The sequence below is a fragment of the Protopterus annectens genome, chromosome 14.part0, assembly GCF_019279795.1.
Source record: "Protopterus annectens isolate FY-2018-M chromosome 14.part0, PAN1.0, whole genome shotgun sequence".
Taxonomy (NCBI): Eukaryota; Metazoa; Chordata; order Ceratodontiformes; family Protopteridae; genus Protopterus; species Protopterus annectens.
The window spans coordinates 419937777-419964533 of record NC_056748.1 but is presented as its reverse complement, the minus strand read 5'-3'; the positions used below and the strand labels follow the sequence as shown (position 1 = coordinate 419964533).

At 40.9% G+C, this 26757-nt stretch overlaps 1 protein-coding gene across 1 annotated transcript in view; it reads left to right on the top strand.

Moving 5' to 3' along the window:
• The first annotated feature begins 389 nt into the window (after positions 1-389).
• Positions 390-26757, top strand: part of EDRF1 (erythroid differentiation regulatory factor 1) — a 1512804-nt gene continuing 1486436 nt past the window's right edge. Inside the window, exons 1-2 of the mRNA XM_044055563.1 lie at positions 390-395; positions 1028-1153. Of these exons, the coding sequence (XP_043911498.1) occupies positions 390-395; positions 1028-1153 (132 nt within the window). The remainder of the gene's footprint in view (positions 396-1027; positions 1154-26757) is intronic.

Sequence of the window (26757 nt, the reverse complement as noted above, 5' to 3'; positions counted from 1 at the left end):
GCCCAGTTTTATGCTCAAAGTAGTAGCAGCAGTAGCCTTTAACCAGTCTGTTCAACTGTTGGTCTTTTTTGGATGTTATTAAAATGCTGGTGACGCTGTATTTGTTTTATGTGGTCATGTACAGACATCTGAGATATTAATCAAAACGAATAAAAGAAATCAAGCTGATTAAACTGTTTCTGTTAAGAAAGGGAACAAAGGCCTACCAGTGAATAAGCAACCCTGTCTGAGTGATTGGCCCATTGCTTTACATTTTGTTGTGGAATATAATAAACCCTTTGTGGGGCAAAAGAAGAGTGCATTTTGTTAAGGCAGCAACAAATCCGATTCTCTGGCTTTTACTCTGTGGTGGTTTTATAGTTTAGGATTCTGCCAAAATCATAGGACCCATGACTGTGAGTATTTAATGCTATACAACAGAATCATTCTTATTGTATTGATCTATAGAAAGGCTCCTCCTTTATTAGTCAGGAATACCCTTTTACCTGCCCAAGGCTTTATAGTCAGTCGTTGCTACTAAAATTCCCAGTAGATTGGATCTGCATGTATTAGAATGTCATTTAAGAGTGGCGTTCCAAGTCTTCATTGTTGATTTGCTGGTGAGTACTTGCTGGAGGCATACTGGCATGTGGTCAGGGAAGCACCTATTTAAGTATTTTGTTTTTCATCGTGGTGTGTATTGTTGCAGATGCACATTCATCCCTGAGTTTGGAAATATATGGAAAATTATCCTGAATGCTAATGGAAAGAGAAGGCAATCCCAACAGTATCAGCCTTCTAGGAAATTCCTTCCTTTAGATCAACTGGTGCTGTAACAAAGTATGACTTCTTTATGAAAAGAGTGCAGCACTTTGCTTTGCAGATTTCTTCGTCATGCATTAGATAGCCTGGTAGTTATTGCTGACCTTCCTATTACTTTAAAGTTTCTCCTAATGTATAGGCTAGTGATATAGTACAGTTAATTGGTGCAGTTACGAATGTGAATTTTGCTGCTTTGTAAATTCAGATTTGTACTTCTTTATTTCAGAATATTAAAAAGCTTTTGAAGATACCTTACAGCAAATCTCATGTCAGCATGGCAGTACATCGTGTTGGGAGGACACTCCTAATTGATGACCTAGATATTCAGGAACTTTTTGTGAGGTCTTCTCAGGTAAGAAGACATTGGACTGTGTTGAGATTTAAATAGATTGAGAATGTTATTGTTGACAGGTGAGTTTAGTTATTGTAGAAGTTCATTGTAAGATCCATTTTCAGATATGTAGATTTTCTAATGTTATAAAATATAATCTGTTCTGATTGTTTAAAAGATGTAGAAAAGAAGTGCTAAAGCACGGAGCGGAGACTCAAACACAGCGTTAAAAATGTATTAAATCCACATGGAACGAACATGAACAAAATAACAGTTGAAGCATGAACGCCTTCACTACAATGACATGCGTTTTCGTCTTAAGTTAGACTTTGTCAGATGACCAGTGTATAACAGATGTACCAATATTTATATAGAATTAATTTAACAAGAACCAATAGGCTGAATACGATCTTATTTAAAACCACCAATAATTTTGCAGTTTAAACTAATTGAATAGTATTAAAGTTCAGTCTCCATTTTTCACTAATAATGTCATAGTTAATTCTTGAACATTAATGTACAAATATATTAGAAACATATGATTACCCTACATATGAATTCAATTTATAAAGTATCTATGCATGATCTAAAAAGATAGAAAATATATGTATGCTTTAAAAATAAACATTTACTAAATAGTACCATAGAATTACTTATAAAGTGTAAGGATACATTGCCATCTGGTGGCTATTTTGATTAATTACATTGCTTTGCATCTCAAAGCTTAGCTGACCTTAGTTTTAATGAAGGTAATATTCATACATAGTCATTCAAACTAGGGGGGCTTCCTGCCTCGAGGGTCACTTGCCACCATAACTCTCTAAATTCAATCTTTTCTTCCCAAGGGCCTCCCCTGATATCACTTTTAATTTGTTCTAATATCATAAAAGAAATTTTTGATTTTAAGCATGTCTTTGAATGCTTAAAACAGGGCGTTAGTGTCCTTACCCACTGTTATATCATAAGTGTGTTCATAAATCCTTCTTTTTAACATTCTTTGTCTTCCCAACATAAAAGGACTTACAAACTTCACAAATGGCTAAATAGATGATTCCCTTTGATTCACAGTTGTAGTAATCAGAACTATTAATCCACCTATTCCTACTTTCCAGGTAGTATTTATCTGTATTCATAATATATGTACATTGTGTACAACGACCACATTTGTATGTACCTACCTTATTTCTATTAAAATTAACTTTATATTTGTTTTCTAATATAGTTCTGATACATTGTGAATTCTTATATACCACTTTCTGTGGAATTTTAGATATATTCTCCAAGTCTGTAAGGGAAACAAATCTCTCCCATTCCTTTAAAAAAATGTTTTTAATATTACTATTTAAAACATTGTATTGTAAAATCAAAACTTGTTGATGATCGTCTCCAGTGTTTTCTTTATTTACATTAGCCCCATTAGTTTGTTCCCTACATTTTTGGATGGGTTTAAATGTATTGCTTCTTCCTTTTTCTACCTCCTCTCTCAGATTTCTAATCAGATTCAAGGGGTAGCCTCTTTCTAGGAACATTTTTTCCAATAATTCACCTTCTGTTTTAAAATCATTGTCAGAGCTAGTCATGCGACACCCCCTTACAAATTGCCCCTTAACAATATTTTTCTTACAATGCAGGGGGTGTGCACTCTTGTAATGTAAGAATGAGTTACAAAAGGTTGATTTTGTAAATATCTTTGTTTCAATTTTTTTCTCCACCTTGTATACCTCTATATCCAAATACTGCAAACTGGAATCAGAAATTTTATATGTAAATTTAAAAAAAAATGGTTGTATTATTCATATATATCATAAATTCATCAAATATTTCTTTACCTGCTGTCCAAAAAATTACTATATCATCCAGAAACCTACGATAGTGTCCAGCAGTCTTCAAATTGGGTATTTAAAATATATTTCTCTTCCCATTTTGCCAGGACTAGATTAGCATAGGTTGGGGCACAAGCTGCTCCCATTGCAACCCCTTGAATCTGTTGGAAAAATTCCCCATTAAAATATAGGAAATTATTTTTCAGTATCAAGTCCATTAACCAGACGTTCACTAGTTTTTCATTCTGTGTTAAACCCTGGTCTTCATAGACTATTTCCTCAAACATTTCCATACCATTATTGTAAGGTATAGAGGAAAATAAGTCTATAATATCTATAGTTATAAAAAGTAAATTTTCATGCTATAAATCATCAGAAATTTCTCTTAGCAGGTCCCAGGAGTCCTTTAATATAAATTTTCTTCCTAACCATAAGCTTTTTAATTTTGTATCCACATATTTGGCCAAGGAATACGTTTTTGATAAGGGGCAATTTGTAAGGGGGTGTCGCATGACTAGCTCTGACAATGATTTAAAAACAGAATGTGAATTATTGGAAAAAATGTTCCTAGAAAGAGGCTACCTCTTGAATCTGATTAGAAATCTGAGAGAGGAGGTAGAACAAGGAAGAAGCAATAAATTTAAACACATCCAAAAATGTAGGGAACAAACTAATGGGGCTAATGTAAATAAAGAAAACACTGGAGACTATTATCAAGTTTTGATTTTACAATACAATGTTTTAAATAGTAATATTAAAACATTTTTTAAAGGAATGGGAGAGATTTGTTTCCCTTACAGACTTGGAGAATATATCTAAAATTTCACAGAAAGTGGTATATAAGAATTCACAATGTATCAGAACTATATTAGAAAACAAATATAAAGTTAATTTTGATAGAAATAAGGTAGGTACATACAAATGTGGTCATTGTACACAATGTACATATATTATGAATACAGACAAATACTACCTGTAAGTAGGAATAGGTGGATTAATAGTTCTGATCTGTGAATCAAAGGGAATTATCTATTTAGTCATTTGTGTAGTTTGTAAGTCCTTTTATGTTGGGAAGACTGAAAGAATGTTAAAAAGAAGAATTTATGAACACACTTATGATATAACAGTGGGTAAGGACACTAACGCCCTGTTTTAAGCATTCAAAGACGAGCTTAAAATCAAAATTTTCTTTTATGATATTAGAACAAATTAAAAGTGATGTCAGGGGAGGCCCTTGGGAAGAAAAGATTGAATTTAGAGAGTTATGGTGGCAAGTGACCCTCGAGGCAGGAAGCCCCCCTGGTTTGAATGACTATGTATCAATATTACCTTTATTAAAACTAAGGTCAGCTAAGCTTTGAGATGCAAAGCAATGTAATTAATCAAAATAGCCACCAGATAGCAATGTATCCTTACACTTTATAAGTAATTCTATGGTACTATTTAGTAAATGTTTATTTTTAAAGCATACATATATTTTCTATCTTTTTAGATCATGCATAGATACTTTATAAATTGAATTCATATGTAGGGTAATCATGTGTTTTTAATATATTTGTACATTAACAATTTTCAAGAATTAACTGACATTATTAGTGAAAAATGGAGATTGAACTTTAATACTATTCAATTAGTTTAAACTGCAAAATTATTGGTGGTTTTAAATAAGATAGTATTCAGCCTATTGGTTCTTGTTAAATTAATTCTATATAAATATTAGGTACATCTGTTATACACTGGTCATCTGACGAAGTCTAACTTAATAAGACGAAAACGCATGTCATTGTAGTGAAGGCGTTCATGCTTCAGGTGTTTTGTTCGTGTTCGTTCCATGTGGATTTAATAAATTTTTAACGCTGTGTTTGAGTCTCTACTCCGTTACTTAGCACTTCTTTTCTGGATTTTTGGTTTACTTTGTGCAGTTCCACATTTTCTTGGTTTTGGTTTTCATAGTGGAACGGAGATGGAGAAACAAACATTTCCTGACCCGAAAGGGCAGGATGAACTAGGCCAATTGCGTAAGTTGATTGGTCAACTTACTGAATTGATTGATCTGTTAACCCCGCTTAACCAATCGTTGGTGGGGATTTTATGGTAACCTAGCTAAACAACGTTCTTCAGGAACCGAACGTTTGGGAGAACAGAGAGAAGCTGTTTACACTAGGTAAAGGGAGCTTATGGGTGTTTTTAACCACGTTGGCAACCCTGCTGAAGTTAATGGAGGAACCTTTAATGCTGCATCCACCCCCAACATTTTCAAAGTAGTGGATAAAGGAGTTTGTTTGAATAAAGGCCCGAGTGTCGAAACGGGTCAAAAATTACCACATGAAACAGCTAAGGTTACAGGTATTGTAAAAACTGTTAAAGAAACAAAAGATTGGCTACGGACTAAATATACTTTTAAAATTAACTGTAATGGCAACAAACATCTTGCCTCAGATCATTCTTATCGGATAAAGCTGGACAAATTAGCTAAATTAATGTTTAAATACAGGACATTGGCTATAGAAAACGAATATCTAAAAGAATGTATATCCAGGGAAATAGTCCAGGAACTTTGTGTTTATAAGTTCCCCAATAATGTGATTATGAGTTCTGTATTTCACAATGAGCTTATTGAAGTTTTTAATAAGTGTGGATTGGATGTTTTGAAACTTATTAGAGAAAACATAAGGTGTCAAGATGTAATACAGAAAGATATAGAAGAACTAGACCAGTGTATTAAAGATGACCTGAGTTTTACTATTAAAGAAGAGAAATACAAATTATTTTAATATTAGAAAAGATATAGATAATAAAAGTGAGGACTTGGTGTATAGAAAATTAAAGAAATTAGAAAGAGATATTAAGGAATATGATGGTAACAGTTACCCCAAACCCTCACATAGATATTTGAAGCAAAGTAATGAAAATAGGCAGAATTTTGAAGCATCCATTCCGGAGAATGATGCAAATGAAAGGCATTATCATGAAGAAGAGGACCAGGACTATGACCAAGCCTTTCGCCTTTGCGGAGATCCGAAATGCTGATGAACAAGCAGGGCCCCTACAGTAAAATTTTCAGTGGAGGGGGAGGAGAAGTTGGAGGGGGAGATTTTAATTAATACTCACCTTACCACAAGTTACAACAATGAGATTATAGTGGATGGAATTAGAAATACATGCAACAATTTTTCTATCTACAATTTTAGCAATATAGGTATAGAGAAGGAACATTTTATACTATTCTCCAAGGGTTTAAAATTTATCCCATTCAAAAAAGGAGATATTACCAAAACGTTACTGGATATTAAATTGTTTTTAAGAAAAGTCAACTTGAGTATCATGTTCCCTATGGACAAAACAATTAAAATACAGAATTAAAACGTAAGACTATATACAATCCACCCTTACATCCTCAGTTAAAAAATCTGGAAAAAGTCATGGAAAAAGAGGTGAGAAAAGAACATACAAACATTAAATACAAGGTTAATCTAAGTAATAAAGAAAGAGAATTATTGTATGAAATAAAGGGAAACACCCATATTAGAGTGATGAAACCAGACAAAGGATTATGGATATTATACATTATGAAAGTAAGATGAACATGATACTATGGGATGAAATGAGATACTCCAGTGTTTCAAAAAATGAGGTTAATATAGCCTTTAATAAAATAGATATGGGTTTAAGGGATATGTTACATGAGGACCTTTATAGACTATAACACCTTTATGTATCTAAAAGTTGATAAACCAAGAATACCTACAATATTCGGCATTCCTAAGATACATAAATGTGAAAGTGATCCACCACTAAGACCCATTCTATCTGCAGAGGGATCAAAAACCTATTCCTTGGCCAAATATGTAGATACAAAATTAAAAAGCTTATGGTTAAGAAGAAAATTTATATTAAAAGACTCCTGGGACCTCCTAAGAGAAATTTCTGATGATTTATATCATGACAATTTACTTTTTATAACTATAGATATTATAGATTTATTTTCCTCTATACCTTACAATAATGGTATGGAAATGTTTGAGGAAATAGTCTATGAAGACCAGGGTTTAACACAGAATGAAAAACTAGTGAACGTCTGGTTAATGGACTTGATATTGAAAAATAATTTCCTATATTTTAATGGGGAATTTTTCCAACAGATTCAAGGGGTTGCAATGGGCGCAGCTTGTGCCCCAACCTATGCTAATCTAGTCCTGGCAAAATGGGAAGAGAAATATTTTTTAAATACCCAATTTAAAGACTGCTGGACACTTTATCGTAGGTTTCTGGATGATAGTCATTTTTTGGACAGCAGGTAAAGAAACATTTGATTAATTTATGATATATATGAATAATACAACCATTTTTTTACAACTTGCATCTACAATTTCTGATTCCAGTTTGCAGTATTTGGATATAGAGGTATATAAGGTGGAGAAAAAATTTTAAACAAAGATATTTAGAAAATCAACCTTTTGTAATTCATTCTTACATTACAAGAGTGCACACCCCCTGCATTGTAAGAAAAATATTGTCAAGGGGCAATTTGTAAGGGGGTGTCGCATGACTAGCTCTGACAATGATTTTAAAACAGAATGTGAATTATTGGAAAAAATGTTCCTAGAAAGAGGCTACCCCTTGAATGTGATTAGAAATCTGAGAGAAGAGGTAGAAAAAGGAAGAAGCAATAAATTTAAACCCATCCAAAAATGTAGGGAACAAACTAATGGGGCTAATGTAAATAAAGAAAACACTGGAGACGATTATCAACAAGTTTTGATTTTAGAATACAGTGTTTTAAATAGCAATATTAAAAACATTTTTTTAAAGGTATGGGAGAGATTTGTTTCCCTTACAGACTTGGAGAATATATTTAAAATTCCACAAAGTGGTATGTAAGAATTCACAAAGTTATCAGAACTATATCAGAAAATAAATATAAAGTTAATTTTAATAGAAATAAGGTAGGTACATACAAATGTGGTCATTGTACACAATGTACATATATTATGAATACAGACAAATACTACCTGGAAAGTAGGAATAGGTGGATTAATAGTTCTGATTACTACAAATGTGAATCAAAGGGAATTATCTATTTAGTCATTTGTGTAGTTTGTAAGTCCTTTTATGTTGGGAATACTGAAAGAATGTTAAAAAGAAGGATTTATGAACACACGTATGATATAACAGTGGGTAAGGACACTAACGCCCTGTTTAAGCATTCAAAGACATGCTTAAAATCAAAATTTTCTTTTATGATATTAGAACAAATTAAAAGTGATATCAGGGGAGGCCCTTGGGAAGAAAAGATTGAATTTAGAGAGTTATGGTGGCAAGTGACCCTCGAGGCAGGAAGCCCCCCTGGTTTGAATGACTCTGTATCAATATTACCTTTATTAAAACTAAGGTCAGCTAAGCTTTGAGACGCAAAGCAGTGTAATTAATCAAAATAGCCACCAGATGGCAATGTATCCTTACACTTTATAAGTAATTCTATGGTACTGTTTACTAAATGCTTATTTTTAAAGCATACATATATTTTCTATCTTTTTAGATCATGCATAAATACTTTATAAATTGAATTCATATGTAGGGTAATCATATGTTTTTAATACATTTGTACATTAACAATGTTCAAGAATTAACTATGACATTATTAGTGAAAAATGGAGATTGAACTTTAATAGTATTCAATTAGTTTAAACTGCAAAATTATTGGTGGTTTTAAATAAGATAGTATTCAGCCTATTGGTTCTTGTTAAATTAATTCTATATAAATATTAGGTACATCCGTTATACACTGGTCATCTGACGAAGTCTAAATTAATAAGACGGAAACGCATGTCATTGTAGTGAAGGCGTTCATGCTTCAACTGTTATTTTGTTCGTGTTCATTCCATGTGGATTTAATACATTTTTAACGCTGTGTTTGAGTCTCCGCTCCGTGCTTTAGCACTTCTTTTCTGGATTTTTGGTTTACTTTGTGCAGTTCCACATTTTCTTGGTTTTTGTTTAAAAGATGTATCTTTCTTAGCTAAGAGTTTGACTTTACTGTTTGTCATTTAGTACTTTTTGCCAAGTGAGGCTATGGCTAAATTCAGCTGCATGTAGGAATCCTGTTAAATTTGGAGAATCTGCTTGCATTTTGTTCTGAAATGCTAAATTTGCTATACTTGTAAGAATAATTTTGAACATTTTTTCTTAATAAACCTGATATTTATTTGAATGGTAAACTTGCCTTTATTTTCAGTCATTGTGTGCAGAGATTTTTACTGCTGAATATTTTACAAGCGTTGTTTTCCTGACTCCTGTTTTTGTGGTGTTACTGCTCACCATCAAGAAATGACTGGCGGGATTCATAAATGTTACTGTGAGGTGTATACAGTCTCTACACCTCAAGGTAACCTTTTTGAATTTATACGCAGCCATACTACATTGCTTTTGCATAAAGTTGTGCAACACCTCCATGGGCTGTCTCGGTGGCCATGCTAGTTGCTATTGAGGCTGTTGGAAGGAGAGGCATATGCTAATTAGCCATGTGCTCTCCTCCTGGAACTGCCAACAGGAATTTATCTACACATTGAGCGATTCATAGAATTGCTGGCTGTGTAGATTAGGACTTCTGCTCCTTGTACTGCATGGTAGGGAACATCATCCATCACAATAGAGGTAAGTGCTGGGGAGTTTAGTGGCAAGGTAGGGTTAGGTTGTGTGTGCATGTGTTTGTGCGATGGACTGCATGTTTGCATTTGTGTGTGTGTGTGTTATACATATATTGAGGATCTTGAGCATGTGTGTGTCTCTGTCTGCCTGCCGGTGTAGAAGATTGTGATTAGGAGAGTTAGGGAGTAATTCAGGCAGGTTTGTGAGTGTGATCAGGTATGGAGGGTGTTCCTTTGCCTGTGGGTTGGAGTGCTTGCCATACTTCCATATTACTGGCTAGATTAACGAGCAGCCTCTGCAGAGTGGGTGGAGCCACTAGCTACCAGGGATAACTCTTTCAGTGAGTGCCTGAGAGGCACATAAACAGAACTGGGATTAGCTGGGGTGGGGGAACCATTAGACACCAGAGGTACTCAGTATGGCGTACCTTAAAGCCACATATTTAAAAAAAAAAAAAAGTGTGGAGAACCACTAGACATAAGGGATAAGTAATGTGAGTTAAAAGGCACCAAAAATAATTTAACACTGTACCAGTCACCTCCCTCAGTACATACTAGTCCTCTTTGCCACTACTAGACACCAGGGATAGACCTTTAAAAGAAATACGGAGAAGCAAAGTACAAAAGGGGGGGCTGAAGATTTGAACTGTACACCCTTAAACCCTTGCCACAATAAATGCATGGTTTAGCTAACTGTACTGATAAGTTAATGCAGCAATTTTCTTTTTGTTACATATATTGAATATCTTGGGCATTATGCAATGCCTGCAGCATTTTGTGATAAACGAAGGACAGAGACAGCAAATGTTAGACATGTCTCTCAACTTCTTAAGATAACAGCTTTTGCCCTAGCATGTCTGGCACTAAAGGCTGACTGTAATCCTCCATGAATTACCAGGGCAGGGGAAAAGAAGACATTATGGATGTTTAGACACCAGGGCTAGGTATGGGAGTATGTGGTGTGTACGCTTGTGTGTGGGAGAGTGACTGAGGAGGGAGAGTTGCTTGTGCTAATACACTATGGCCACCAATGTTAACTACCACAGGAAGTATTGATGTCCTTCCATTCACTGGTTGCAATATTCCTTACATCTGGGATTCCCTGCCTCTGGAAGCCTGACGTCCGGCAAGTATACAAGACTACTGTTGCTTTAAGGTATGCCGTACGTCATATGCATGCTCCTGGCATAGAGTAGGGCATAAAGGTGTCATCTGGACATACCATCCTCAGAACTTTGCTACCAGTCCCAACACGTCTCAATCATCTTGCTGAACGCTTATGTCTTTGCTGCCAGTCCGACTGTGTCTCTCAGTCACCAGTCTGAATGCCTATGTCCTGTTTGCTGGTTTTCAAGCCATTACAGATCAGTGCCCCATTGGGGTTTCATTTTTTCCTGACTTTTGGTTGCTCGTGGGGGTTCATGTCATCCAGAAAGGGTTTAAGTGCCAGTGCGGGAGACCGATTCTCCATAAAGACCGCCCAAACAGTTTATTTTACTTAGGTGACTCTCACGACCTGTTCTGTCAGGCTTTTCTACCGAACACACTGTGTAGTAGGCTTTCTTCCCTTGCACTGTATCTGGAGAATTAGCAACTTAAGCTTCTTTCTAAGGATACTGTGGAAGGAACCTCCTGCCCTGCGGGTGAGCCATTAGGGAAGATTAAAGACCGGAAGCTTCTGCTGTCCAGCCTCCACTGGACATTTCTCCTGAGCTGAATGAGAACCTGGAGGTTTGCCTGAGTTTGTTGTCAGATTCCTCTGCTGCGACTTGGTCGGAGGCCGGTGAGGATCTGGCTTTCAGCACGTCCGATGAGGCTTTGCAGACATCCATTTCAGATGTTCAGGGGGAACCACTGTTGATTATTTTAGAGGGTCCTAGGGGTGTTCTGCAGATTTTAGTTAGGGAAGAAGTCCCTACTACTGTTATTGAATGCTGTCCTGGGTTAGAACTATCTTAAGTTTTACAGGGCAGATGTCCCATTAAAGAAGAAACAAAAAACTAAACATGTTTCTCCTACCCCTAGACATCAGAGTGAGTGGCAGGCCTTCACTCAGGGTTTGTTTAATGCTTTGATGGAAATGAAGCCTCCTCAAGGGGTCTCTGTTCCAGCTCCCTCTTGGTCTTCTACTCCACATAAAAAACCAAGGGAACAGGATTCCTTTGAGGAGGACTTGGATTCTGAGGAGGAATCCCTTGCTTAATCTTCCCAAATTCCTTCTCCTTTGGACTGTGGGCTGAGGAACAGGAATGTAACAGTCCTTATACTCCAAAGAAATTTCTTTTGGGGACACAATCTCCAGGATAATGGAGTTTTTTAAATGGGATTGTGTTCAGGTTTCCTGAAATCCATAAAAGGTACTATGAGTTGCTGTATATGGAATCTTCGAAACCTTCTGCTATTCCTCGTGTTTTGGCTACTTTATTGGATGCATTTTCAAATGCCTGTAAAGTTCCTGATTTCTCTGCCCCCTGCTTCCAAGGAGCCTAATAAGTTTTATAGGGTGCCTGAGGACTGTAACTTTTTGTACAAGTGTCATGATGCCCACCCCTCAGTGGTGTCTGTAGCCTCTGACAAGCCCTCTTAATTGCTTCCTTCACTCAAGTTACTGCCTTCTAATAAAACCAGCAAAACCATGGAAAGGCTAGGTAAGAAGGTTTACACCTCCGCTTCCTTGGCTTTTAGGTCTATTAATTATCACATCCATATGTCCAGGTATGTGTTGGCTCTCCTTTCTCTGGCTTGTCAGGTTATTTTTGATGTCTCAGACTCTGAGGTTAAAACTTCTGCTCTTTTCTTGTTAGGGACTTCCTCACAGGTGGTTTGTCATTCCATCAAGTGTAGTTATGATGCAGTGGATGCCTGTTCTGGGACTGCTGCTTTTGGTTTAGTGATAAGGAGGTATTCTTGGCTTCAACTTCAACCATTACCTGATGATATCAAGGCTAAGTTGATGGATGCCCCTCTTGATAATAAACGCTTGTTTGGGGAAGCTGCTGCTGGTTTATTTAAGTCCTATCAGGATAAGGGGAAGGCCTTACAGGAACTCAAACGTGTTTGTCTTTCCTGTTCCTAAATTTTAGAGAAACTACCCCAGTAAGCCTGCCTTTGTTCAGACAATCTCGTCCTCATATGGGCAAAAAGAGTGGCAAGCAGGCTTCTCCTGCTAAGGCTGCTCAGACTTCGGGAACTCGGAAGTCTTCCTTTCCAGATAAACCAGGTGCAGTCTGACTATCAGGCTCTACATAGCCATGTTCTTCTTTCTCTTCACCTTTCTCTCTATCTCTTCCTGTTTGGCTTCATATTACTCAGGATTAATGGGTTCTCTCTGTTATTCGCCAGGGGTATTTTATGGTGTAGAAATCCCGCCACCCTTTTATGGGCACTCCTCAGCCTCCTTGGGAACAACTTCCCTTTTTCCCCAAAGGTACTTTGAGACCCTTTGACTCAGAGTACTGTTCAAGAGGTGCCTGAGTCCCAAAGGGTGGTGGGGGTTTTCTGCAGGATGTTTCTAGTACCTAGACAAGAGAGTAGTTGGAGGCCGATTCTAGACCTGTCTCATCTCAGCACTTTGCTGAAGGTGCCCACTTTTCAAATGCTGTCCCTTCAGACTCTATTCCAACTTTTGCTTCCTCAGGCTTGTATTGTGATCATCGTGTTACACTGCTGCAGTCATTACTCTTGGGTTATCCTGCCATCAGGCGGTTCCCCAGTTGGCCTGAGTTCCAAAGTCTTGGTCCGGCGTCTGTTGCTGTCGCCTCCTCCCTGACATCAGTGTGGCAGGGGTATATAAGATGCAGCCGATGCCATTTTCTTCAGTCTTTCTTGCCGCGCGGTGCCCGAAGCAAAAGCAGTTTGCAAGTGCCGGTCGGCCGTCTCCTGAGATTTTCATTCCAAATCCAGAACCGAAGTCTTCTACAAAGCTAAGTACCCCGTTGGGGAAACTTTTTCTTGCCTCAGACCAATGTCAGTAAAAGTTAATAACTGTATTTCTTGTGGGAAGCAAATACCTCATAAGGATTTTCATTCTTATTGTATCCCATGCCTAGGCCCAGACCACGACATCACTGGTTGTCGGTTTTGTGCTAGGTTTAACAAGCGCACTATTAAATGTTGGTTTGATTTTGCCCGACATTATTTTGGTAGAAAATTCAATTATACCATGCTGTCGGAACTTCCGACGACCAGAATACATAAAAAGCGCAAAGACAAGGATAGGCATCCGAGGCCCCAAACTGACGATGAAGCCTCTTCTAGGCCAGTCGCCAGTTCTCCGGTTTTCAGCGAGGTGCCTTCGCAGCCCCTGACGACCGCTTCTGTAGAACCACAGGCCACCTCTGACTCCCACGTGGAGATGGCTGGGCCTTCAGTCGCGCAAGTTATTCAGCCTACCGAAACTACCCCTTCAGAGGGATCCGGAGTAGCTGAGCTGCCCGCAGCTTCAGAGGGTGTTTTCAGACCTACTCAGTTAAGCATTAAACCCTCTGCTATGTCTAAACCAGCTTTAAAATCAAAGAAACAAATACAGCATTCTCCAGCACAGGCCTCCATGCCTAAGAAACAAATGCTCAAAATGGTCGAAGACCTAATCACTCTGATCATGGGGTCCCATCCCCCTCCTGATAAAAAGCCTAGACAGGATGCAGACTATGACTCATCCGACCAGGTGTCCACCTCTTCAGATTCATCCTCAGACCTAGGATATTCTTTACTCCCTTATGAGGATTCTGATGCTGAGGAGTCAATTCCATCAGCCTCTCCGCTTGAGGACTACTCCTTTGGGGAAACCTTGCATACCATGAGGGAGCATTTCCATTGGGAAGGCCAGGATTACTCCGAATCCAAGAAAAGGCTCAGAGACTTCCTTTTATTACCTCAACACAGACCCCTTGCTATTACGCCCATGTTAGATATTGTGGATGATGTGTATACTGAATCCAGCTTAAATCCTGATTCCTTACCTCCAGCCCCAGTTAAACCTGACAGATACTACAGAGTCCCTGATTCACACAAATTTCTGTACAAAAGCCCTACTGCTGACCCTGAAACTATTTCTCAGTGACCCAAAGGGGTTAAGGCCTCATTAGCCAAGAATCCAGTTCCCTCTGACAGAGATTCCAGAGCATTAGACGGATGGAGAAAGAAAGTATATACGTCTGCAACTTTAGCAATGAGAGCCTTAAATTGCCAGTTTCACATGCTAAAATATCAGCAATTTTTACTGTCTCAGTTGAAACAAAAAATGCTTCCAGATTCAGATCCTCCTACTTTTAAAGAAATGCAGGATTTATTGCATGCAGCTGAACAGGTGGGAAAACATACTTTGCATTGTGGTTTTGATTCTTTAGAGGCCTCCTGTAGAGCAGCAGTTACAGGCTCTGTCATTAGAAGACATGCTTGGTTAAAAGAACATACGTTACCAGATCATGTTAAAGCAAAATTATTGGATGAATCTCTGCAGCAGGATGTGTTATTTGGAGTTAAGGCAGAAGAGGTATTAAAGAAAACGGAGGATAAGGCAAAATCTATGCAAACGGTGAAGGATTTCTTACAGGTTCAGCCGCCTAGATTTAGCAGAAATTGGCCAACTAAGAATTGGTCCTTTCCAGTTACAGACAGACCTCAAAGGGGCAGATACAGACTTCCAAGAGGTGTAGAGGTCAACCACAAGGTCCTTACAGGCCTTGACAATGGGCTGCATCAGGCCAGGAAGAAGGGGAAGACAGGCCCCAACCATTTAAAAAGCAGCCCCAATGACTTCCCACTACAGCTGCCAAACAACTCTCTCTTGGCAGCCCACTTGGGAGGAAAACTGGCACTTTTCTATCACAATTGGCATATGATCACCAAAGACAAATGGGTTCTCAACATTGTATCTCAGGGTTACAGGTTCCACTTTCACACTCTGCCAAGGTTAAAAGGAATGCCAAATCTGCCACCAAATCAATGGGCAGAGGCTCAAAAACAAATTACAGCACTCATGGATATGAGAGCTATTGAAAAGGTACCACCACAGGAGCAAGGACAAGGATTTTACTCAAGACGCTTTCTGGTTCCCAGAAAGGACAAAGCCTGGAGGCCCATTCTGGATCTTTCTTCTCTAAACACTTACCTGGATGTTCCAAAATTCAAAATGTTGACACTACAGCAGCTTCTTCCCATGCTGGGCAAGAAAGCTTGGCTCGTGACATTGGACCTCAAGGAGGCATACCTGCATGTCCCTGTCAGACAAAACTGCAGAAGATACCTCAGATTAACTGATTCAGTGCACTATCAATTCTCTGCACTGCCCTTTGGCTTGTCTACTGTGCCCAGGGTCTTCACAAAGTGCCTTGCACCAGTAATTGCATTTTGCAGACAGAAAGGAATTCAAATTTATCCGTACCTGGACGACTGCCTGATTCAGGCAGAGAGCAAGGACATTCTTCTAAAGCATCTGGCGTTTGTAAAAAAGTTATTAAGTTGCCTGGGGTACACAGTAAACGAAAAGAAATCAAAACTAGTGCCCTCACAAGAGATAGTATTCCTGGGTGCCAGCTTGAACACAACGGCCCAGATGGCTTATCTCATGCCAGACAAACAAGGACAACTGACTCAATACTTTCAATTGATGGCAACAAAGACCCAACTCCCTGCAAGAAAAATTCTGCAGGCCTTGGGTTACATGGCATCTTGCATTCTACTAATTCCATATGCCAGACTGCATATGAGGGAACTACAGTGGTACCTAAAGAATGTATGGTCTCAACACTGTCAAAGTTTGGAAACAGTTATACGACTAATTCCTTGCCTTCAACAGGAGTTTCAATGGTGGGCTCAAGCTCGTCACCTCAACAAGGGACAGCCTTTTACTCAACCCACAGTCAGGCAAGCACTGACAACAGATGCATCGGATTATGCCTGGGGAGCACACATGGCAGGCAGCTGTATTCAGGGCAAGTGGCCCGCAGAACAAAAGCATCTTCACATCAAGCAAAAAGAGATGCTAGCTGTACAAAATGCCCTTATAGCTTTCAAGGACCTGCTGCATCCAGGACAACACTACAGTTATGTGGTACATAAACAAGCAAGGGGGCACTCACTCCTACCCCCTCTGCAGGCAAGCCATGACCTTGTGGAACACAGCTCTAAACTATCAAGTTAATCTGCAAGCACAATTCCTGCCAGGAGAGAAAAACACACTGGCAGACGACATAAGCAGAAACATCATGGATCCCCACGAATGGGAACTGAATCCACAAATATTCAGAATGATAACACAGAAATGGTGGAGCCCGGACATAGATCTATTTTCATCCCCAATGAACTGCAAGCTACAGAAATTCTGCACAAGGAGTTACCATCCACAAGCATAGAAAGTGGATGCCCTCTCATTCAGCTGGAAAAATCTACAAGTATACGCTTTCCCACCATTACCTCTCCTGCCAAAGGTACTCATAAAAGCCAGGCAAGAAGAGCCAAAGATGATCCTGATTGCACCAGACTGGCCACGCCAACATTGGTACCCAATCTTAAAGAACCTAGCACAAGGACCACCCTGGATTTTGCCTTAAATCCCACATCTGCCGACTCAGCACAACAATCAGATACTACACAGCCAGCTAAAGACCTTAAACCTAGCTGCATGTAAGATTCCTTAGTCAAGCAAGGAATGCCACTCTCCAAAGCTGTTATGGATGTCATTCTGGAGGCCAGAAGGCCTAGTACCAGGAAAGCCTATTCGGATAAATGGAAGAGATTCTCTGCCTGGAACCAAGCTCACAGCCTTGACCCTCATGTCCCAAACATTCCTCAGATACTACAATATTTAACTGAGATGCTGGACAAAGGCCTCTCCTTCCCATCCATCAAGTTCCACGCCTCTGCCATCCCTGCTCATTACAATACGGATCCACCAATTTTCTCAAATCCTTTGCTGAGATAGTACCTCAGAGGGGCTAAAAACATAAGACCGCCCCGTGGAGCACCTACTCCAACTTGGGACCTCAACTTTGTTTTGGAAAAATTAATTTTACCTCCTTTTGAGCCAGCTAACACAGCAGACTTAAGATATATCTCTTGGAAAACTGCTCTGCTCCTGGCAATAACATCAGCACGAAGAGTTTCAGAATTACAGACACTAATGGCAGTGGAACCTTTCCTCATTTTCCACCAGGACAGGGTATCTTTAAGAACTAACCCTACATTTATGCCAAAGGCGGTATCCAGTGTGGCTCTAAACCAAACTATTCATTTGCCAACTTTTTATCCAAAACCACAGAATAAAGGGGCGAGACTACTGCATTCCTTGGACATTCACAGGCAGTTACGCTTCTACTTGGACAAAACCAAAGCTTTCAGGAAATCTGAGCAATTATTGGTAGCGTATGCTACAGGAGCACAGGGAAAAGCCATTTTAAAACAGACCATTTCAAAATGAATAGGACATTGTATACGTTTCTGTTATACACACCATGGGAAACCTGTACCTAGCAGCATTAGATCTCACTCCACTAGGGCAACAGCCACTTCAACTGCCTACCTCAGAGGAGTACTTACCAAGGATATTTTGGAAGCAGCAACTTGGAGTTCTGTACATACCTTCACCAAGCATTACCATCTGCCTCTATACTCTAAATCCAGAGCTGGCATCGCCACTGCAGTGCTGCAGGGCCTTATAGCCACCCCTAATGCCTTATAGAACCAGCCACCCTACCTCAGCTTTGGGATTCTACCCAAGTGTAATGACTGCAGCAGTGTAACACGATGAACATAGTACAGTTTTGTACCTACCATAAATGTAGATGTTGGAGTGTATACACTGCTGCAGTCCAGGTTACCCTCCCTCCTTCCCCTCTTACTTGCTGGTATGTACCCATGTCTTCCACCCCTTACTACCTATGGGGAGTATTTGCTGGTAGCCGAAAGCTGTTGTTTGCTTTTCTTATGTATGTTTTATTAGCAATTTGAATTGCCTACCTATTTGGGGGCACCTGACATCTGGGGCAAGAAAAACTGAAGAAAATGGCGTCTGCTGCATCTTATATACCCCTGCCGCACTGACGTCAGGGAGGAAGCAACAGCAACCAACGCCAGACCAAGACTTTGGAACTCGGGCCGACTGGGGAACCGCCTGATGGCAGGATAACCCAAGTGCAATGACTGCAGCAGTGTATACACTCGAACCTCTACATTTATGGTAGGTACAAAACTGTACTTTTCCGGATCTCAAAGATCCATATCTCCATATTCTGATCCATCCCCTTTTCAGGAAGTCTGTGTTTCTCTGTTGCTTCCTGGCATTTTCACTTCTCGGCTTTGCGCTTTGACCTTTCTACTGCCCCAGGGATATTCACCAAATGCCTCACTCCTGTGATTGCTTTTTGCAGGCTTCAGGAAATGCAAGTATTTCCTTACTTGGACGACCTGCTGATTTCTAGCTTCTCCAGAGATCCTATTGCAAAATCTTCATTTTGCTATTTCCCTTCTTCAGAGCCTGGGGTTTACAATAAACTTCAAAATGTCTTCTCTGTGTCCTTCTCAGGATCATGTCTTTCTGGGTTGTAAAATTCAGATGGTGCCTATGCTGCCATCTCTGCCTCCTCCCAAGGCCTTAACTCTCATTTCCTTCTTTCAAACTCTTCTTCCTCTGGCCTCCATTACATCCAGGGAGTTTGAGAGCTCTGGGTTTCACTGCATCCACCATTCCTATGTTCCCTCTGGCCAAACTCCACATGAGAAAGATTCAGTGGTTTCTGACATCAGTTTGGTTTCAACATGCACGTCCTCTAGAATTTGTAGATGTTCTTCGTGTTTCACTGTTGCAGTCATTACATTTGGGTTATCCTGCTGGCATGTTGCCCTCAGTTGGCCTGAATTCCAAAGTCTTTGGTCCTGCGTCAGTTGCTGTCGCCTCTTCCCTGACGTCAGGTTGTCAGGGGTATAAAAGATGCAGCCGACACCATTTTATTCAGTCTTTCTTGCCGCGCGGTGTCCGAAGCAGAAGCAGTTCAAAAGTGCTGGTTGGCCGACTCTTGAGATTTTCGTGTTCGAATTTCAGATCTGAAAGTCTTCATTAAAAGCTAAGTACCCGTTGGGAAACTTTTTTCTTGCTCCAGACCGATGTCAGAAAAAGTTAATAATTGCATTTCTTGTGGGAAGCAAATACCTCATAAGGGCTTTCATTCTTACTGTATTCCTTGCTTAGGCCCTGACCACGACGTTGTTAGTTGTCGGTTTTGTGCTAGATTTAATCAATGCACTATTAAGCGTCGGTACGATTTTGCATTAAGCTATTTTGGTCAAAGATTTAATTGTACAATGTCATCGGATAGCCATCCGACTACCGGAGTTCACAAAAAAACGCAAAGAAAAAGACAGGCAACCAAGGTCCAAAACCGATGACGAAGCTTCTCCTAAGCAAGTCGCCAGTTCGCCGGTTCTCAGTGAGGCGCTTTCGCAGCCCCTGACGCCCACTACTTCAGAGTCGCAGGCCGCAACAGACTCCCACGTGGAGTTGGCCAGGCCACAGGAAACTCAAGGTATTGGAGCCTCGGAGATTATTCCCTCAGATGGGTCCGGAGCCACTGAGCAGGCATCGGTTTCTGAGGGTGTATTCAGACCTAAACAATTATATATTAAACTGACTTCAAAGACTAAAACACCTTTAAAGACAAAGAAGCAAGTTCACCAGCCACAAGGACAGGCCTCCATGCCCAAAAAACAGATGCTCAAAATGGCCAAAGACTTAATTACCTTGATCAGGGGTTCCCATCCCCCCTCCTGATAAGAGGCCTAGGCAAGAGACAGACTAAGAATCTTCAGATCAGGTTTCCATTTTTTCTAATTCCTCTTCTGATCAGGAATATTCTCTCCCCCCCCCCCCCTATGAGGATTCTGATGCTGAAGAATCAATTCCTTCAGCTTCTCCTCCTGAGGACTAGTCTTTTGGGGAAACCTTGCATACCATGAGGGAGCACTTCCACTGGGAGAGCCAAGATTTTTCAGAATCTAAGAAAAGACTCGGAGACTTCCTTTTACTTCCTCAACACAGGCCTCTAGCTATTCCACCTGTGTTTGACATTGTAGATGATGTGTTCTCGGAGTCCAGTCTGACCCCCTGACTCTCTACCTCCAGCTCCTGTTAAGCCGGACAGATACTACAGGGTCCCTGACTCTCATAAATTCCTTTTCAAAAACCCTGCTGCAGACCCAGAAACTTTCTCAGCGTCCAAAAGGAGTCGAGGCTTCTACTGCAAAAAACCCTACCCCCTCTGATAGGGATTCTAGGGCTCTGAATAGATGGGGAAAAAAGATTTACACATCTGCTACTTTGGCTATAAGGGCCTTAAATTGCCAGTTTCATATGCTCAAATATCAGCAATATATCATGGCACTGCTTAAACAGAAAATGGTGGCAAATTCTGAATATGCAGAAAACAAAGAAGTACAGGATGCATTGCATGCAGCTGAACAAGTTGGAAAGCATACTTTGCAATGTGGTTTTGATTCTCTGGAGGCCTCCTGCAGGGGCCGCTGTTACGGGTTCTGTCATTAGGAGGCATGCTTGGTTAAAAGAACAAAATCTGCCTGACCATGTTAAAGCAAAATTATTAGATGCTCCTTTACAACATGATACCTCGTTTGGTGTTAAGGCAGAAGAGGTGTTAAAGAAAATGGAAGACAAAGCTAAATCTATGCAAACGGTCAAGGATTTCTTACAGGTACAGCCAGCTAGATTTAGCAGACACTGGCCTACAAAGAATTGGTCCTTTCCAGTCTCAGACAGACCTCAAAGGGGCAGATCCAGACACCCTAGAGGCAGATCACAGCTGCAAGGATCCTACAGGTCTAAGCAATGGAGTGCCTCTCCCTCCAAAGGTGGAGAGGATAAATCACAATCATACAGGAAACAGTCCCAATGACTTCCCCCTGCATGCACCAAGCACTTACCTTCTGGCAGCACCCTTAGGGGGAAAACTAGCACTTTTTTCTCAAAATTGGCACATTATAACCCAGGACAAATGGGTTCTAGACATAGTGTCTCAAGGCTACAAGTTTAATTTCCATACCCTACCAAGGGCAAACGTTTGGCCAGACCTGCCAAAAAATCAGTGTGCAGAGGCTCAAAAACAAGTCACAGCTCTCATGGACATGAGGGCTATTAAACAAGTGTCTCAGCAAGAGCAGGGACAAGGATTTTACTCAAGACTGTTCTTGGTACCCAGAAAGTACCAAGTATGGAGACCAATACTGGACCTATCTATTTTAAACACTTTCCTGGATATACCAAAATTCAAGATGTTGACCTTACAGCAGCTTCTGCCCATGCTGGGCAGCAAGGCTTGGCTCGTGACTTTAGACCTAAAAGAGGCATACCTGCATGTCCCAATCAGACAAACATGCAGAAGATTCCTCAGATTCAAGGCTGGCTCAAAGCATTATCAATTCTCTGCACTGCCCTTTGGCTTATCTACTGTGCCCAGGGTCTTCACAAAGTGCCTGGCACCAGTAATTTCTTACTGCAGACAAAGAAGGAATACCAATATATCCTTACTTGGACAACTGCCTCATACAAGCAGAGAACAAGGACATTCTACTACAGCATCTGACATTTGTGATAAGACTTTTAGCATGCCTAGAGTACACAGTCAACAAAAATAAATCAAAACTAGTACCCTCTCAAGAGATAATATTCCTGGGTGTAAGCTTAAATATAACTGCCCAGATGGCTTATCTCACTCCAAACAAAGGCAACTGACTACCTATTTCAAGGAAATTGCAACAAAGGCCCAGTTATCTGCAAGAAACATTCTGCAGGCTTTGGGCTTCATGGCATCCTGCATCTTACTAATTCCATATGCAAGACTGCATATGAGGAAAATTCAATGGTACCTAAAAAGTGTTTGGACGCAACACTGCCACAGTCTGGAAACAATGATTACTCTAATTCCCTGCCTGCAACAGGAGTTTCGATGGTGGGCTAAGGCTGGTCACCAAAACAAGGGGCAGCCATTCTCACTACCCCCAGCCAGACAGAGCCTAACGACGGATGCATCAGATTATGCCTGGGGGCACACATGGCAGGAAGAGGCATTCAGGGCACCTGGTCCACAAACCAAAAGCATCTACATATCAATCAAAAAGAGATGCTAGCTGTTCCAAATGCCCTGACAGCCTTCAAGGACTGGGCTTTTGTTGCCATTTCCTTGAAATACTTATCCCAGCTGAATGTAATCTCCCTGTTATCTCAGATCTCCAAGTGAGAACCGCCCTAAACAAAGCAAAAAACACAGCATCAGTGGGACCTGACGGTATCCCGGGTTGCGTGTTACGTGAACTCCAAGAGGAGCTAAACCCACACATAAAAATGCTATTTAACCTTAGCCTTACTTCGGGATATGTACCTGAACACTGGCGTACAGCAACAGTGGTCCCACTCCACAAGGGGGGTGCCTCTACAGACCCTGGAAACTACCGCCCCATAAGCATAACCAGCCTGGTCTGCAAAGCTATGGAAAGAATCATTATGGAACTCATAAACAGAGACATAGGGGACCTACAAACACTTGACCCCACCCAGTTCAGCTTTGTAAAGGGCAGATCCTACCTTTTAAACCTGGTTGACTTTTTCGAAACAGTCACTAGAGCCATTGATGAGGGCAAAGCAGTCCGTACAGCATACCTGGACCTGGCTAAGGCCTTCGACACAATACCCCACTCAGGCATCATAGATAAGCTCAACAGCTTAAAAGTAAACCCTTATGTCACTAGATTGGTTGCAAACTGGCTAAAGGACAGAACCCATAAAGTTAAAATCGCTGGAGCAATGTCAGACTCAAAGCCAGTCACAATTGGTGTCCCACAGGGATCTGTCCTGGGACCCCTCTTGTTCGGCATTTATTTCTCAGATGTTAAAGCAAACATGGGAGGGCTGTGGCTGACAAAGTTCGCAGATGACTGCAAACTAGGTGCCATAGTCGATACACCAGCAGACACACACATCCTACAAAAAGGCCTCAGAAACGGACAACTGGTGCCGGAGTCACGGCCTTAAACTAAATGCCAAAAAATGTATAGTCATCCCCTTTGGGAAAAACAAAGTACCCACAAATTATCACATAGACAGCAACCCACTGAGTACGGAAAAATTAATCCAAGACCTAGGGACCCAAGTCGACAGCGACCTCTCATTTGACACGCACGTTGCCAAAGTGGTTAGAAAAACATTCTACCTTGCACACCTCATCATGAAGGGATTCACATCCAGATCCAAGGATGTCATTGTACCCCTATATCCCTCCCTCATCAGACCCATGATTGAGTACAATGCCCCATTTGGTATGTACCTCACCCGGCATTTGCAACAGCTGGAGAGACCACAAAAGTACCTCACCAAGAGGATCGAGGGTCTCCAGCATATGTCTTATTCTGCCAGACTAAAGAAACTTCAGCTCTATTCAGTAGCATACCACCTGCTCAGAGGTGATCTCTGCCTGACGTACAAGGCCATGTCCAATCAGGATCTGATGGACATGCTCCACCTCAAAAAATCCAAATCCATCAGGACCACGAGAGCTAAAGACTTAAACCTCGGCACAAGTATGAATAGGACATGCTGGAGGGATAGATTCATAACCCAGAGGCTTCCCATGCTTTGGAACAAGATCCCAGTTTGTATTAGGCAGAGCCCCTCACTGACTCTCTTCAAGAGAAATCTTGATGAGTGGATGGGAGATCGTAAGTTTACCCCAGGGGTCACATCTGTGTCACTGCTAGACAGGGGCACAGTAAACTAATTCTATTATATAAGGGGACCTTCATTGTGTCACTACTAGACAGAAGCACAGTATTCTAAATTGATTCTGTACATTTTTTGTACCATTTCATGGGGTGGCAAAAGTCACATCACTATGGCTAGGCTTACAAATGCCCCAGGGCAGATAGCCTAGTACTATACTATGAAACTTCATCTGGGACAACTACTGATAAAGACCGACACCACCATGGTCATGTGGTACATAAACAAGCAGGGCGGCACTCATTTTTATCCTCTGTGCAGACTAGCCGTGGCTTTATGGGACACAGCATTGACTTACCAAGTTCATCTGCAGGCAGAATTCCTGCCAGGAAAGGAAAACACTCTGGCAGACGAACTAAGCAGAAACCTCATGGATCCCCACGAGTGGCACCTGGATCCACAAGTCCAGCATGATAACAAAGAAATGGGGATGCCCGGACATAGATATATTTGCTTCCCCTCAAAACAATCAACTAAAAAGATTCTTCACAAGGACTTATCACAGACAAGCTTGGAAAGTGGGCGCCTTATCTTTCAACTGGGTAAACCTGTCAATATATGCCTTTCCCCCTCTGCCTCTCCTCCCCAAGGTACTCCTAAAAGTCAGACAGGAGAAGCCAAAGATGATACTGATTGCCCCAGACTGGCCCCGCCAGTACTGGTATCCAATACTAAGGAGCTTGTCTCAATGCCCAGCTTGGAACTTACCTCAAATACCTCCGCTACTGTCCCAGTAAAACAGTCAGATCCTGCACAGCCAACTCAGAACTTTAAACCTGACAGCATGGCGAGTAATGTAGTCATGCAAAACACACCTCTCAGTAAAGCTGTGATGTATGTTACTTTGGAAGCCAGAAGGCCTAGTACTAGAAAATCTTATGCTGGAAAATGGAAGAGATTCTGTGCTTGGAACCAGGCACAAGGAACTGATACAGCTGTGCCAAATATTCCTCAGATTTTGCAGTACTTAACTGAGATGCTGGACAAAGGCCTATCTTTTTCATCTATTAAAATTCATGCCTCTGCCATTTCGGCTCATTACAATGTAGAGCCACCAATCTTTTCTCATCCCTTATTAAAGCAGGACCTCCAAGGATATCACCAATGCCTGCATGGGACCTCAACTATGTCCTGGAAAAACTCACCCTGTCTCCTTTTGAGCCAGCTGCTATTGCTGATTATAAAGTTTTTATCTTGGAAACAGCTCTGCTCCTAGCAATAACTTCTGCAAGGTGAGTTTCAGAGCTACAGGCACTCATGGCTGTGGAACCTTTTATCATTTTTTATCCAGACAAGGTCTCTCTGAGGACAAACCCAACATTTATGCCTAAGGTGGTGTCCAGTGTGGCTCTCAACCAAACTATTCACCTGCCAACCTTTTATCCAAATCCACAGAACAAGGGGGAAAGAATTCTGCATTCTTTGGACGTACACAGACAGCTTAGATTCTACTTGGACAGAACCAAAGTTTTCAGAAAGACAGAGCAATTACTAGTGACATATGCTGCAGGATCACAAGGAAAGGCTATATCAAAGCAGACAATTTCAAAGTGGATAGGCCACTGTATTCGTTTCTGTTATGTACACCATGGCAAGCCAGTACCAAAGGGCATTAGGCCACACTCAACCGGAGCTGCAGCCTTTCTCAGGGGAGTACCTACCAAGGACATTTTAGAGGCTGCTACTTGGAGTTGAGTGCACACCTTTACAAAGCACTATCATCTGCCATTCTCCTCTAAATCCAGGGCTGGCTTTGCCACTGCAGTTCTGCAGGGCCTCATAGCCGCTCCTAATGCTGTTTAGCTCCAGCCTCCCAACCTTAGCTTTGGGACTCTACCCAAATGTAATGACTGCAACAGTGAAACACAAAGAACATAGTACAGTTGTGTGCACTTACCATGAATGTAGATGTTCGAGTGTATTCACTGTTGCAGTCCAGGTTACCCACCCGCCATCCCCCTTTCTTCTGATGGAACCTATCTTTCCTTCTCTGATTTATACAACCTATGTGGTGTATTTGCTTGTAAATGAAGGTAAATTTTATATTGGTGCATGTAATTATACATATCTAAATTTTGGCAACCCCTTTTGGGGGGCACCTGACATCTGGGGCAAGAAAAACTAAAGAAAATGGCGGCGGCTGCTTCTTTTATACCCCCTGATGACCTGACGTCAGAGAAGGGGCGACAGCAACCGAAGCAGGACCCAAGACTTTGGAATTCAGGCCGGCTGAGGGCAACCTGCCAGCAGGATTACCCAAATGTAATGACTACAACAGTGAATACATTCGAACATCTACATTTATGGTAAGTGTACAGAACTGTAATTTCCCTCTCCTTTGGATTATGGCTCTTTAGAGGAGGAATCTATTAGTCC